Source organism: Physeter macrocephalus, chromosome 3 (genome assembly GCF_002837175.3).
Source record: "Physeter macrocephalus isolate SW-GA chromosome 3, ASM283717v5, whole genome shotgun sequence".
In the NCBI taxonomy this organism is placed as follows: Eukaryota; Metazoa; Chordata; class Mammalia; order Artiodactyla; family Physeteridae; genus Physeter; species Physeter macrocephalus.
This window is the reverse complement of record NC_041216.1, coordinates 1694261-1709996: the sequence shown is the minus strand read 5'-3', so window position 1 is coordinate 1709996 and position 15736 is coordinate 1694261. Positions and strand designations below refer to the sequence as shown.

At 46.3% G+C, this 15736-nt stretch overlaps 2 protein-coding genes across 7 annotated transcripts in view; both read left to right on the top strand.

Annotated features, from left to right (window-relative positions):
• Positions 1-12019, top strand: part of ERMAP (erythroblast membrane associated protein (Scianna blood group)) — a 33213-nt gene extending 21194 nt beyond the window's left edge. The window contains exons 3-11 of the mRNA XM_007110055.3: positions 3378-3467; positions 4199-4315; positions 4832-4864; positions 6216-6248; positions 8068-8088; positions 8893-8913; positions 9011-9037; positions 9145-9171; positions 11212-12019. Coding sequence (XP_007110117.1) covers positions 3378-3467; positions 4199-4315; positions 4832-4864; positions 6216-6248; positions 8068-8088; positions 8893-8913; positions 9011-9037; positions 9145-9171; positions 11212-11936 — 1094 coding nt within the window. The 3' untranslated portion in view covers positions 11937-12019. The remainder of the gene's footprint in view (positions 1-3377; positions 3468-4198; positions 4316-4831; positions 4865-6215; positions 6249-8067; positions 8089-8892; positions 8914-9010; positions 9038-9144; positions 9172-11211) is intronic.
• A 145-nt stretch (positions 12020-12164) lies between these two features.
• ZNF691 (zinc finger protein 691) overlaps positions 12165-15736 on the top strand; it is a 60868-nt gene continuing 57296 nt past the window's right edge. For 2 of the 6 annotated variants that reach the window (XR_008616585.1, XR_008616587.1), the window contains exon 1: positions 12165-15524. The gene's annotated coding sequence lies outside the window, so the exon portion shown is untranslated. The remainder of the gene's footprint in view (positions 15525-15736) is intronic. The other 4 variants (XR_008616584.1, XR_003678488.2, XM_055082586.1 and 1 more) reach the window with 4 other exon arrangements.

The following is a 15736-nucleotide window of genomic DNA, read 5'->3' as shown; positions in this document are numbered from 1 at the left end:
CCGCGGCATGTGGGATCCTCCCGGACCGGGGCACGAACCCGCGTCCCCTGCATCGGCAGGCGGACTCTCAACCACTGCGCCACCACGGAAACCCTATTTTTGCCTTTTTTCTAAGCATATTCTGCCTAAATTGTATCACCCTATGCATCGTTTTAAAAATTTATTGTTTGGGATACAGTGAAAATTTCCCAGTGCTATTAAAGATTGTTCTATCATGTGATTATGAATACTGCATAGTATTTCATTGAAAGAATGTACCATAAATAATCATTCCCATTTTAGTGGACTTTTAGGTCGTCTTCAATTTTTTTCTTTTCGTAAATAACTTTGTGATGAGCATCTGCACCATCAAATCCTTATGCACATCCTTATTTATTTCTGTAGTATTCTTTTCTGGAGGTGAAATTACTGGATTAAAACTTTTGCCTACGTGTAAACCTTTTGATACTTATTGCTAAATTATCCTTGTGAAAGTTGTTTAGCAATGGACAAGGGAGTCAGTTTGCCCACATGTGTACTGACTCTGGGTATTTTCCCCCCGGATATTTGATAATTTGAAGGAAGACAAAGCATATCGAACTGTGGTCTTAATTTGCATTTCTCTAATGACTGGAGAGTCAAAGTCCTGTATCTGGTGTCATCCTTTCTAGCTCTCCTCCCGAAGCTACCTCAGCTGCCCTCATTACTCAGAGTGACAATTGGATGGAAGGACTTCATTTGTTTTTTTTGTTTGTTTGTTTGTTTGTTTTTTAATATTTATTTATTTAGGCTGTTTCCTTGCGGAGCGCGGGCTTAGTTGTGGTATGTGGGATCTTAGTTCCCTGACTAGGGCTTGAACCTGGCCCCCTGGCCTTGGGAGCTCGGAATCCTAACCACTGGACCACCAGGCAAGTCCCCATTTGCTTTTTTTAAAAAATAGAAATATATATTACATTTATTTGTATTTTAACAACCCACATTGTCAGTTTTTAATTATTCCTCATTTATTTCCAACTTTTTTTTTTTTTTAATTTTTGGCTGTGTTGGGTCTTCGTTGCTGCGCGCGGGCTTTCTCTAGTGGTAGCGAGCAGGGTTGGGGAGGACTACTCTTCCTTGGGCGCGTGGGCTTCTCATTGCAGTGGCTTCTCTTGTCGCAGAGCACAGGCTCTAGAGGCGCGTGCTTCAGTAGTTGTGGCGTGTGGGCTCAGTAGTTGTGGCTCGCAGGCTCTAGAGTGCGGGCTCAGTAGTTGTGGTGCACGGGCTTCGTTGCTCTGCGGCATGTGGGATGTTCCCACAGCTCGAACTCGTGTCCCCTGCGTTGGCAGGTGGATTCTTAACCACTGCGCCACCAGGGAAGCCCTGCTTTTTTATTCTCAGTAACTGGTGCAGACCATTGCACCGCATGTTTTCTATGAATGCTCACTATAGCCCTATCTACGAGGTGGGTACTATTATTAACTCCACTTCATGTGTGAATGAGAGGAGACTTGGAGTAAACTAGCCTGTCCAAGGTCACACCAGGGAGGTGATGGCAGAACCAGGGCTTGAACCCAGGCTGACTCTAGAGCCCATCCTCTTAATCACTTAATGAACTATCTGAATCTAGGAAGATGGGGCCCTGGGGGTCTCCTCTTATTAAATTTCAGGCAGCCCTGGTTCAGCTTGCCGCTCCACATCACTCTGGGCGTGGCTACCCAGGTTGTGTTTCAAAAATACTTTCTCATTGAGGGTTTGGGGATTGGGGTAATTCCAGTGCATCCAGGGCCCTGCCTACATCCACCTTCAACCTTAATTGATAAGGTAGAGAGCCTTTCTCATTTACCTAACTTGGCTTGTTCACTTTCTGAGTAGCTGGTAACCTGCAGGAAAGTGGGTGGGATAGAGGCAAAACAAACAAACAAACAAACAAAAAACAATAACAACAAAACCATCCTAACCGTATTCCTAACCTTACAATGTCCTAGCGTTATGTTGCCATTTGCAACATCAGGGGATTAGAGGGGTTGTTATATGCATGCATCATGATTTTAAAACAACAAACAAAGAAAACAACCCTAAAGCAGTGTGCTGTTTGCTGTGAGAAAAACAGAACTGGAAATGTGTTCAAAGCTTGAGTCCATCTTCAGTTTCCCCATCTTGCTTTGACTGCCCCACCTCCTCCAAGCCCCACTTCGCCATCTTCCAAGACCTGCAGAGATCTGGCCTTATGACTTCCATAAAACTCTCCTCTTTTTTTTTTTTTTTGTCAGTGCCACGCGGCTCGTGGGATCTTAGTTCCCTGACCAGGGATTGAACCCAGCCCCTCTGCAAGGAAAGTGCTAAGTCCTAACCACTGGACTGCCAGGGAAGTCCCAAAACCCTCTTCTTTGGAAAGGATTTGAAGTCTTGGAGAGAATGTAAGAGAGAGTTTCTCTCTTCCTCGAGTATTTGCATTTGAACTTCAACCCCAGGGGTGGCATGAAAGATTTGTTTCCTGCTCAAGGAATTTCAGACAGTAGCAAGTAGGAGGGGAAAAAGTCATACAGGAGGGAATCCCTTAGCGTCTCCCTGTGGTTAGTGCACACAGTGACCCACACCTCCCAGGGATATCGTCCTCTTTTAGTTTAGTAATAATAACAACAGGCATATATGGCAAGTGCTCTACATGCATCATGTCCTTGAACCCTCACATTTGCCTGTGAAGAAGGTTCCCCATTTATACATTAAGAACTGAAGACCCACAGATGTCAACTTTCCCAGGGACACAGAACTAGTGCACGGGTGGAGCTAAGACTTGAACCCAGGTCTTTCTAACTCCAGACCCTGAACTTGTAGGATTAGTGCCTTCATAATGAAATGGAGGAACTTCACTGCCTTGGTTTCTTGTTTCTCAAGAGTCAAACGTGAAAAGCTGTCAGGGAAGAGCTCCAGGCTACATTGTGGGTTCACGATTGGCTTGCAATAGGCACTTCCCAAGCCTGACCTGGGACACTAAATGCAAAAAGAAGCCAGTCCTCCCGTGTTTACCTGGCTAGTTCTGGGTATAGGTTCTCATTCTTCTAGACTCCTCCCTGTGCCTTCTAAATCACACTCAGAGTGTCACCCTTCAGTGCTCACTCATGGCATTTATAGACTTAACCATGATGCCAGCCTCTGTGTTGAGCACTTACCTGCTTCAATCCTCACAATGATTCTGCCAGGAGGCACAGATATTATACCCATTTCAAAGATGGAGAAACTGAGTCCCAGAGACTCAGGCCACATGGAGGTAAGCAGCAGAGCTGGGATTCAATACCTGGCCTGTGACTCCAGAGTATACCCAATGCAGCCTCCATCTCTGCCCTACCTCCTGGGTGGTACCCTTTCTCCCATCAAGCTCGCCAACTCTTTCTGATGTCTCCCTATGTCTGTCCTCCTAGTTTGGATGAAGATGGCAAGTTCCTCAGGCTCCTGGCTCTCCAGATGCTTCATCACACTTGTCTTCCTCCAGTTGCCTTTGCATGTGTCAGGTGAGAGTTTCTGTACCTCTTTCCCTGCCTCGGACATCTGACAAAGGGGTTCCAAGAATAAGGAGGCCAAGCCCAAGGTCTTATTTCTTCTTGGGTGCATGTTCCAGAGGGCAGGCCCGGCTTGGCGAGCCTCAGTCTCTCTCCGGGGGTCACGTAGCGCTGAGCGAGAACTCACATCCAGCTTAGGCTCTTCGCCACTTGTCATAGAGCCTCTTCTGCTGTTATTTTCTTCTCTAGTTCTTTCCGCCCTTCTTTCTCTCCTGTCTAGACGTTCGGCTTGCTGCTGTAACACCATAGAAATTGTTTTGCCCCTGCTGATAGGGCTCAGGGCAAAGAGTTTGCTGACTGCTGTTCTATCTCAGAGTGAGGATTTGAAGGGGGAGCAGATGGGTGCTCATGAGAAGACTATAGCGGTTCCTGAGGAAGCACGTCCAGTTCTCCAAAGTCTCGGGCAGGATGAGATTGTGGTTGAGATGCTGAGTTTGACTCATTGTCTTCAGGCAGGACCATTGAAACCAATCCTGAGAGATAAACATCTCACTTTAAAGTCATCCCTGGGTCATCTGGGGTTTGAGTCGCTGAGAGAAGCAGAGAGCCTCAGCAACTTGGCTGGAGGTCTCTCTCAAGGTGATGGAGGCAGCTGGGATATGCCTGAGTCACCTGCCATTCGAGGTGGGGCCCTTGCCATGGAGAAGCTCTCAGAGGGTCGTCACAGGTGGTTTCTGTTTCAGCCCCATCTCCAGGGAGGTTCTCCTCGTCAGCAGTGGCTCTTGCTGTGATCCTGCCTGTCCTGGGGATTATCATCGTGGTGGGCATTTACATCATCTGGAAGCAAAGAAGGTCAAAAGGTAACTAAGTGGTAAGGGAACCCAGGCTGGCAGGAATTGGTACTGCAGCCTCTCTAGGAAAAGGCTGGGAGGAAGCAGACATAGACCTAACAGTTATCCATAGGTTGTCTGGGAGAAAACTGGTAGAGCTGTGTTCTGGGGACCCACATTGAAGAAAGGATCCAAGAAAGTGCAGAAAGCTCCTGGGCAGAGCTGTGAATTAATTAGAAGACTGGCATGATGCCAGTCTTCTAATTAATTAAGAAATCCAATCATATCCATTGGATAAAACCCTCATTAATATGGTAGCATTTCATGGCTCGCAGGGTTGCCAAGGACCTTGAAAGTCACATAACTGACCACTCCTTTCCCTGTCTGATGGTTTGAAGACCCTCTAATCCTTTCTGATGGTCACACACCCACAGCGACAAGGAGCAAAGTGCCGCTCAGGCAGCTTGTGGTCCCTTGGACAGCTCTGCCTGTTAGAAAAGGCCCTTCCTTAAGCCGAGCTGACATCTCTCTCTCTCTCCCTTCCAGAGAGGCTTCTCTATGAACATGCTATGGAGGTAGGTGAGTGTCCTGGGCTGGGCAGGTATGTTTCTCCGTTTTGTTCATTTTTGTGTCCCCAGGGCCCACTAATCTAAATTCTGGAACTGAAGATCCCAGTATCTGCTGGGTGGTGACAGTGGTGGTGGTGTCAAAACCTGTCGTTCCCAGTTTCTGCTGACTCTTCCTTGTAATAGCTTGCCTCCCGGTAGGTTTGGTGATTTTGTCTCTGAGCTCATGGCTTGATCTTATCCTGGGGGAGTCGTGTAGGTCTAAGGTAGGGGACCCGTTTCGTCATTCAACAAATAATTGATCATGCTCTGCTAAGTGGTGCAGACTATACCAGATGCTGGGGACACAACAGTGAGTGAAAGCGGACATGGTCTTTGCCCTCTTGGAACCTTCCATCTAGTCAGAGAGGTATACGTGCCTTAAATAATTACACAAATAAATGTGTACAAAAGCCAGAAAAGGAAGTTCTGAAGGCTGGGCAGACGGTGACTGGGTGGAACCAACCAAACTTCAGGGATGGCAGAGGAGTTTCCAGATGATGTTCCCAGTGATGTTTGATCTGGAAGACGGACAGGCATGGGGGAGGAGGGAATAGGAAACCAGCCACAGCAGAACAGCTTGAGAAAGAAACATGGTGCAAAAGTGAGGGGAGGGCTTCCCCGGCGGCGCAGTGGTTAAGAACCCACTTGCCAATGCAGGGGACACGGGTTCGATCCCTGGTCCGGGACGATCCCACATGCCGCGGAGCAACTAAGCCCGTGCGCCACAACTACTGGGCCTGTGCTCTAGAGCCCGCGAGCCGCAACTACTGAGCCTGTGTGCCACAACTACTGAAGCCCATGCACCTAGAGCCCGTGTTCCACAAGAGAAATCACTGCAATGAGAAGCCCGCGCACCGCAACGAAGAGTAGCCCCAGCTTGCCGCAACTAGAGAAAGCCCGCGCATAGCAACAAAGACCCGGTGCAACCAAAAAAAAAAGTGAGGGGAAAGGTGGCAGAAGGTGCTGCTGCAGAGTTAGGCGGGGACCAACATGTGAGGCCTTGCCGATCCCATGAAGGGTTTTCGTCTTTCTCCTCGGAGCTGTGGAGAAGCTGCGAATGGGCTATCCTGACCAGAATTGTGCTTCCAGAAAGCTCCCTCTGGCTGCTCTGTTGAGAGGAGACCAGAGGGAGCGAAACAGAATTTGAGGGCAATTTGGGCCGCTCTTTCTGGCATCCAAATGAGAGAGATGAGGACCTGGATCAGGGAGGTGGAGGTGGAGATAGAGGGCGACAGGTTCAAGAGCCCATAAATTCAATAGGAAGCAGGGACCCTCAAGGTAGTGGCACAGAATCTCATTTTCTTTTACTTTCCTTCATCTAGAAAATCTTCTCTCAGACCATGCAAAAGAAAAAGGTAATTATATATATAGAATAAGGGGTAGGGAACAAATAACATTTTTTCTCCTTCATAAATGCTGATGGTTGTTATACATAAAATATATATGTGGTGTATGTGTATAAACACACACACACACACACGCACACGCACACGCACACACACCCCACACATATATTCTCTGTTAATACCACTGGAATTTATTTTCTAATATCAAAGGGTTATAGGGTTGGTAGCAGTGGCCAAAGGGATGCCTGGGGTCAAAATTCATAGGTTCCTTCATTGGCTTTCCCACCAATAACCTAAAAAGAAGATCCATATACTATTTCAACATATATTAAAATGGTATTATAGGAGGATCCATACAATCTTTGCATTGAGAGAGGTGGTGTGATACAGTGGGAGGGGCATAGGCTCTGGACTCAGCAGCACCTGGCTCAGATCTGCCACGTTCTGGCTGGGTTAAGTCGCTTTACTGCTCTGAGCTTTGGTTTCCTCATCTGTAAAATGGGGATAATAGATCTCTTCACCCGATTATTTTCAGGATTAAAAGAGACAACTTTAAAAAAAAAACCCCACAAAACTCCTACTACAGTGCCTGAAACCTTTCCCTTATTGCCATTTTGCCTTCATTAATTGAATGTTTGCTCTGGGCCACTGAGGGTAAAAGACAGACACCCCAGGTACCAAAAAGCAGGTGGGGCTCTGCCCTCTGAAAGTCTAGGTGGGAAGACGAGTCACTGGCTCAGAAATGGCTCCACCTGCAGTGATTTCGGCATCTCCTCCCTTCCCCCCTCACATCTGCTCCAGGTTAGTTAAAGCATGGGGGTGCACACCTCAGGGACACAATGACCGTCGTGTCCTAGAAGGGAAGGAACAGTGTGGTGGAGTGGGGAAGGCCTCCAACTAGGAATCAGACAGACTTGGGTTTGAATCCTGCCTTCTTGGCCACTTACCAGCTGGATAATCTGGATAAATTTCCATGTCCCTCTGAGCCTCAGACCACCACTCTGTAAAATGGGAATAATAATTATATGCACCTCATATTGTTGAGCGGATTCAGGGCCTACGTCATAAAAACAGGACACACTAAATGGAGGCTGTTGCTAGTGGGAATGGTAAAAATAAACCGTTATCTTGTTAGGGGCCATATCATATTCAGCTTCACTGCCCCAATGCCCAACACCTAACATATGCCCAGCACTTAGCACAGGGCCTGGCAGTGAACTCAAATGTATAATTTCAACTCTGTGGCGGGGCCAGTGCTAAGGGTAAATGTGGGCAGGTGACCCTTCCAGAGAGGCTGCAAGTACTCCCCCAAATCACAGAAGCATATGCACATGTCCCAGACCTTCTGGGGTCTCCAACTTTGTGTTTCTCCACAGTACTTCAGCGGGGTGGGGGGAGGTTAGTGTAGAGAATAACAGCGCACATCAGTAAGTCAATGGTAGGCCTTCAGTTAGTTTTACACCATAGATATTATAAACAGTTATAAAAGGGCGGCAAGGCATACACTCATGGACATTCGGTTACAAATATATTGGAAACACTCATATGAACAGCGGAAATGAAACCAGACGGACAAAAGGAAGGGAAGAGGAACCAAAGTCAGGGTGGTCCAGGTCATCTGGAAAGTGGCACCAGCACCGGTGAATTCCCCAGTCTGCCCTTAGGGGGATGTGACTGTACTGGGGGCTGATAGGATTTTCATCATTCTTTCCGCCGGGGGTGGGGTTTGGGGGCTGGGGGGCATGGGGGTGGAGTGATGAGACTTCCTGGGCCCTGGGGATAAAGCGGCAGGATCTGTTCACTTGTGCCTCTTTCTCTGTTTTTTTAGGACGTCTCTATAAAGCCCTCAGTAAGTCCTGCTCCTCATCCGTGCCACAAACCTCCTTCTGCTGACATCTTTGCTTTATGATGAGAGTCTCAGATTCACCTCCTGGGGCAGAAGAGAGGGGGCAAGGATACTTCAAGCATGAGGGTTGGGAATTTCCTGGGTCCCTAAGGCCTCTTTTTCCTCAAATATTCTGTGCTCCTCTTTCCTGCACAAGTGTTATGTAGTCTCTAAATGGGAAATGTTTTAGCAAGAAGAGAGATACCTTCCATAGGTGAAGACATCTGGGAGACGCTTCTATCACTCAGGCATGACGTTCCCTTCGGTGGGATCCAAGGTAGATGGATCCTCATTCAACTGAATATGTGGAACAGTGCTTTTCCACCTGTTCATGTATGAGAACCTCTTCATAACAACAACAACCCCAAATCCTCAGACATGTGATATGTCTATTTGATTTTACATTGAGAAAATATGCATAAGAAAATCTAATGGAAATTAGTAATAGTTTTAAATGAACTTAATATTTTATTCTTCTCCCACAACATCTACATACGTTTATGTTGCCATCACTTACATGTGTGAGATGTGTTGTTGATTCAATCTGCAAGTCAGGTTTGGCTCCCATAGGGACTCGCTGACCCTCTGCAGTATCTCTGGGGACCCCAGGACCATGGCTGGGAGCCATTGCTGTTGGAAACACTGTCATGGGGAAAGTTCAGGGTACTGCTAGTGGGGATGTGCTCTGGGAATGCAGTTGGGATGGGACTGGAGCATCACAGGCATGTACAAGCCCTCATTCTGATTTGTCAAATTGCTATTCTTTAGAGAAACTCCGGCGTGAACTGAGTAAGTTCCCCTGTTTTTATAACTTCTATACCAACTTATCTCCTGTTGATTCTATGTTTCCAGTGAAAGCTCACTCCCCTTGTTTCTTCTTTTGTAGAGTTAAAGAGAGCTGCAGCAAACTCAGGTGAGGTGCACTCTCCCTGTCCCCCCACTCTACCTGCCCCCACTCCACCTGCACCAGGAGGTCTCCATTTCTCCATCACTTTAACAATCCCTTTTTCTGTCTTTCAGGCTGGAGAAGGGCCCGGCTACACTTTGGTAAGTTACACCAGTTTAATGGATCCACATTTCAGAGCCCATTGCTCTGTTCCTTTGGAAGGCAGACTGTAATTTAAAAAAAAAATTAAGTCAAATCTGTTTATCTGCTTATCAAATTTTAAAAATCTTTGATTCAGAAAGTCTCCCTTCTTTTAGAATACTGATAAATATTTGGTTTACTCTTCTTATGGGTTTTCTATGATTTTTGAGATTTTTCTTAAGTTCATTGGTTATTTGTATTTTATCTTTTTGGCTTGTCTGTGCCTGTCCTATTCTGGCTACTTTTCGATTTGTGGGGACTTTTTCTATATTAACTCTTGGTCCTATTTTTCACAAAATATTTTTCTGAGTTTTTCATTTGCATGTTAATTTCCTCATTGTATATATATATATATATTTTTTTTTTTTTTTTTTTGTGGATGCATGAGTGTTCTATTTTTCTGTAGTACAATCTATTCATCTTTTCCCGTGTAGTCTTTTCTGTGCTTTCAGGTTGACAAGTCCTTCCTTTCCCGCTGTTGGATAGATAGATAGCCAGTGCTACTGTCTCTTCTTTCTACGCATCTGCCACGTCCTTCTTTCTCTGAAAATCAGTTTCCTTGGGGGGTGGTGATTCTCAGAGAAGGGAGTGAGTTGGGCAAATGCCCCAACAATGTAGACTACGAAAAGTTTTCATAGTTTTATTCAAAAAGACTTGCACATCTCTTTTCAATTGTTTCCTAGTTTGCATGTTTTGCTGCTGTTTGAACGAGACTTGTTATTTTCACTGCTCTGCAGTCCTTCTCCATTTTGCAAGCTGCTCATCCCCCTTCCGTTCACAGGGTCTTCCTTCAGGCAGGAAAAATATAATCCATGAGTTGGCCACTTGAGAAAACACCGGGTCACCTTGGTTGGAATTCTGGGAACTTAGAGACACTTTTCACTCTCACAGTCTGACTCATTCCCACTACTTTGACCGAGTACACATTTCATGTATTTAACTCTCCAAGAAGAGCCTGTTTTCTGTACTTGGGGAAGGAGGGAGACTCATTGTGACCCTCATAATCCACAATTTTAAGGAAGAATCCATCTCTCTATTTTAACATTTTTAATTTTATTTATTTTTGGCTGCATTGGGTCTTTGTTGCTGCGTGCAGGCTTCCTCTAGTTGCAGCAAGCAGGGGCTACTCTTCTTTGCAGTGTGCGGGCTTCTCATTGTGGTGGCTTCTCTTGTTGCGGAGCATGGGCTCTAGGGCACACAGGCTTCAGTAGTTGTGGCATGCAACCTCAGTAGTTGTAGCACACAGGCTCAGTAGTTGTGGCTTGTGGGTTCTAGAGCGCAGGCTCAGTAGTTGTGGCACACAGGCTTAGCTGCTCCGCAGCATGTGGGATCTTCCTGGACCAGTGATCGAACCATGCCCCCTGCACTGGCAGGCGGATTCTTAACCACTGCGCCACCAGGGAAGTATCTCTATATTACCATGTTAAAATGATAATTATAAGCAATAATTTTAGCTAAGAAAATGAGCGTCACACACTCACTGTGTGAACAAGGCACTATCTCATGCATTAGCTCATCAAATTTGCACAACAGCTCTCCAGCATATTATTCAGTGCTGCTATTATTCCCAATTTACAGATGAAGAAACTAAGGTTTGGAGATGAATAACAAGCCCAGGGTCACATAACTAGCTTGTGGCAGAGCTGGGACTCAAAACATGCTATCTAGCTACAAGGTCTAACATCAAAGCCTGTTTATCATCATGCATTAGATTCCTTTGGACCAGCAAAGACAAAGGCAGTATTTCCTAAGGATTAAGGCAGCTTCACAGATGGGTGAGAAATGTTTCCTCTTTTACTTAGTAGACCACCAGCAGATCTAGGAGACTGGAAGACAGTTTTCTTTAGTTCCAGGACTTGTGACGGTGAGGGCATCATAAACTAAAATGGGCCGATGACAGTGGTTGCAGACCGAGGGATATGATTATTCCCTCCAAAGCTACTCAAAGATCCCTTGAGACCTAGCCGTCTCAGACCTCACCTCTCTGTGACTCTCTGCAGTGACCGTGACCCTGGACCCAGACACAGCGCATCCCAAACTCATCCTGTCTGAGGACCGCAGGTGTGTAAAGCTTGGAGACACAAGGCAGCCTGTGCCCAACAACCCTCAGCGATTTGACTTCGTCGTCAGTGTCCTGGGCTCTGAGTACTTCATAGCTGGCTGTCACTACTGGGAGGTGTCTGTGGCAGACAAGACCAAATGGGCCCTGGGGGTGTGTAGTGAGTCAGTGAGCAGGAAGGGGAAGGTCACCGCCTCGCCTGCCAATGGACACTGGCTCCTGCGACAGAATCGCAGGAATGAGTACGAGGCCCTAACATCCCCGCAGACCTCCTTCCGCCTGAAAGAGCCCCCGCGGTGTGTGGGGATTTTTCTGGACTATGAAGCAGGAGTCATTTCCTTCTACAACGTGACCAACCAGTCCCACATCTTTACTTTCACCCACAGTTTCTCTGGCCCCCTTCGCCCTTTCTTTGAACCTTGCCTTCATGATGGAGGGAAAAACATGGCACCTCTAATCATCTGTTCTAAACTCCAAAAACCGGAAGAATCAACTGTCCCCAAGCCAGAAGAAAACGGCCTTGCTAACGGAGATGTGGCCCTGCAGGTGGACCCTTTCCTGCTCCCCGCTCAGGCATCAGAGCGCCTCGCACTCACAGATATGATCCTGTCCTGGCCCTCTGACATTGGCCCAGCCCTTCAGGGGCTCAAGGTTCCTTCTTTTTAGGGATGAGCTTCATCACCTGCTCCCCGGACCCTCCAGCCCAGTGCCCTGCATTTCAGTCTCTTGGCCTAACCACCTTATTCTGGACTGTCTCTCCTCCTTTCCCCCAACCCAGGCCCCTTTGTGGTTTCTCTTGTACCAACTTTCTCCCAGGGCTCAGTTCTAAACCATGTCTTCCTTCTGGGGACTTGAAGTTTGCATTGCCCTGGAAGAATTCTTGAAAACCAAATGATGGGAATTCCCTGGTAGTCCAGTGGTTAGGACTCCGTGCTTTCACTTCTGAGGGCCCAGGTTCAATCCCTGGTTGGTGAACTAAGATCCCACAAGCTGTGTGGTGTGAGCAAAAAAAAAAAAAAAAAAACGGGAGGAAAACCAAATGAACAATCAGATTAGGTTTAGGTGGTGGTGTTGAATGTGTGTCACTGAGATACAGGGGCTCTTTACTCGAGGGGCTGTTTAAAAGCACTTCATCCTGCCTCATCCTGCACTCAGGCTTGTAGTCATGAAGTTATGATGACCAGTACTGACTTCTTACTTATCCTGTCAAGAACTGCTTTTCTCCTTTTCTCTGTTCAGGCCTCTAGCCCCCATAGCCAGCTTTTTAAAAGTAAACATGTTTTGGATCACACACTCTTCCTTCTTTCTTCTGGAATATAGGGCAGAAGGCCAGAGGAATTAAAAAAAAAAAAGGCCACCCTTTTCTATTTCCTTGATGCTGTTTACAGCATAGTTTGGTGACATTCAGTGCTAATGTACATGTTTTCAAAGCTAACTTGGTGATAACCAGGTATGGGGACTTTAAATGTGGTAGCCGTAATCCTGAAAAACCTCAGGAGCGAAGTCAGGAAGCTGAGAGGTATGGCTTCAAACAGAGCAGCTCAGCTGTGTGTGGCCTTGAAAAGGCAGCAGTGGGTTAGGCCATCTGTTGCACTGGCCTTTTTGAATCCCCTCTGGGATTCAGAGGCCCAGCTAGAAAAAGTAGCAGTTTTAACCACCAGTGTAGAAGCTTTTGTTCTATAAGACAATAATATTGGAAAACTTGACTATTTGTGAATCAAACAGCCTCTTAGATCAGAGAGTATTGATCTCACATAGGAAGTTGGTAGACCAGGTGTGAGGATAAAATAATGAACTTGCTTTTTTGGTGTGGGTTTCAGAAAGAACCCTAATCACTCTCAAGTCACACCACATATGTGATCTGACCTCTTTGTGGTGATGTTGGCTATCAGTTTGCAGATGGGTACACAGTTCTGCCCAACAGAAAGTGGCTCTATCTGTCAGACGTTCTCTTAGTGCCTGTATTAGGGTTCTCCAGAGAAACAGAATATATATTTTATATGTGTGTATACAGACACACACACACACACACACACAGCAGGAAGAATATATATATTTATTTATTATAAGGAATTTGCTCACACAATTATGGAGGCTGGCAAGTCCCAAGATCTGCAGGGTTAGTCAGCAAGTTGGAGGCCCAGATGAGCCAATGGTTTAGTTCCCATCCAAGTCTGAAGGCCCAAGACCCAGGAGATCCCATGGTGTAATTCCAGTTTAAAGGCTGACAGGCTTAATACCCAGGAAAAACCAATATTTCAGTTTGAGTCTAAAGTAGGAAAAAGGTTGATGACTCAGTCTGAAGGCTGTCAGGCAGGAAGAATTCTTTCTTACTTGGGGGATGGTCAGCTATTTGGTTCCATTAGTCCTTCAACTGATTGGATCAGGCCCACCCACATTAGGGAGAGCAATTTGCTTTATTCAATCTGCCGTTTTAAATGTTAATCTCATCTAAAAACCCCTAAAGAAACACTCAGAATAATGATTGACCAAACATCTGGGCACCCTATGGCCCAGGAAAATTAACTATCACAGCTCCTGAATGGAATTTTTTGTTTGCTTTTGTACAGTCCTTAAATAAAAGTTTGTTATTCATTGTTTGGCATGCTCTTATTTTCATTGTGAATGAGAAGTTGTGGGGAAAGGCTTTGGGCTGGTAAGAGAAGAGCACATTATGGGATTGGTTTTGAACAGCCTTGATTCCACCCATGCAAACTTTAACCACAGTTAAAAATAAAGCCACAGTTTTATTTCTGCATCTGCCTTCTCAGTATTTCATTTATATCAGTTTATAAAGTGATAGCATGTATGGGGTATTTACATTTCACTCATCCATATTAAATTTCAAACATACTTTTGTGAATATCCCAGTCTTAAAATTCACATTATTCACATTGGCTGCACCCAAGGAAACTCACCAGCAGGAAGGAGAACTGACATTTATGGAGGCAGAAGCATTACATATGTTAACTCTTTTTCTTTTTCTTCTTTTTTTGGGGGCTGCAGTGCACTGCATGCAGGCCAGACCAGGGATTGAACCCATGCCTCCTGCAGTTGAAGCGTGGAGTCTTGACCACCGGACCAGCAGGGAAGTCCTGACTCATTTAATCCTTACAATAAGGAAATAATCCTCTAAATGGCTAGGTAGTAGAACTGGGAGCATAAATCTAGTGTATCTAGCTCTGAAGACAATACCGTTTCCTCTTTGCACTGAAATACCTTGAAGATATGAGAGGCGTGTAGAATTTTAGCATACATATTTGATTAGATTTCTTTTTTTAAAGTTAAACCTGAAAAAAAAATCCTAATCGTGGATATGCCTTAGTGGTCTTGTTGTGTTTGAACTGATGAACAACAGTCAGGTTTAATTAAATAGCACTCAGAAAAAACCCTGTGCAGGGGCTTTGGGAAACCAGAGGTGTTCCTTGGACAGAGAACTTTTAGCTTCTCTGACAAATGTATTGGATTAGTTGATCTTTGAACTCCCTTCCAGGGGGAGGGACAAATTAGGAGTATGGGATTAACAGATACAAACTAGTATCCAAAACATAGATAAGCAACAGGGATTTACTGTATCATACAGGGAATTATACACAATATCTTGTAATAACCTATATAATGGAATATAATCTGCAAACAACTACCCCAAATCACTATGCTGTACACCTGAAACTAACACAATACTGTAAATCAACTATACATCAATATAAATAAATAGACTCCCTTCCAGTTCCACAATCCTTTGACTTTAAAATATAAACCTCCAGTGAGGCGCGGGACTCTGGCTTCGCGGGAGGTCTACAGGACCATCAGGGGTCGCCAACTCAGAGTAAAGAAGCAGCTCTGAATTCATAACCCCTTGGAGGTCAAGTAGGTTAGCTCTACATATTCTACAACTTCCCAGACCAGTGGCCGTGCACGTTGGGCTTTTAACGCCAGAGCGCAGAAGGAAATCCGACGACCTCAGAGAGAATCCAGTCTCCACCACTAAATTCTAAACTCAAATTTCTTCTCTGCGGCTACCGTCTGCCATAGGACTACAACTCCCAGCAGGCCACGCCCGAGGCCAAAGCTTACTGGCGGCCCTGCCCGGGTTTCTTGCCTTGTGGCAGCCAGTATGGCCAATAGCAAGGAAGGGCAACCTTCAGGAACCAGTCCTGGAGAGGCAGGGCGGATCCTTTCGCGGTTCCGGTTCCGACTCCTTCCCCCGGCCCTCCGAGGCGGTGCTGTCCCTGACCGTACGGCTGGAGCTAGGTTGGTCGGCGTCGGGCCCGGGGTAGCGGTTGCGGGTCGGGGGGCGTGCGCATGGCGTCGCGGGGAACTCTAAACGTGGCCCCTTCCCTCTCACCGGGCAGTTGGGGCTGTGGCTTTGCTCCCGGGACCCAGTGGGGAGCAAACGGGGCCCTGTGGTCCCTCCGCCCTAACTCCTGACCCCTTCCCCCGGCCTGCATGACCAGGCTGCTGGC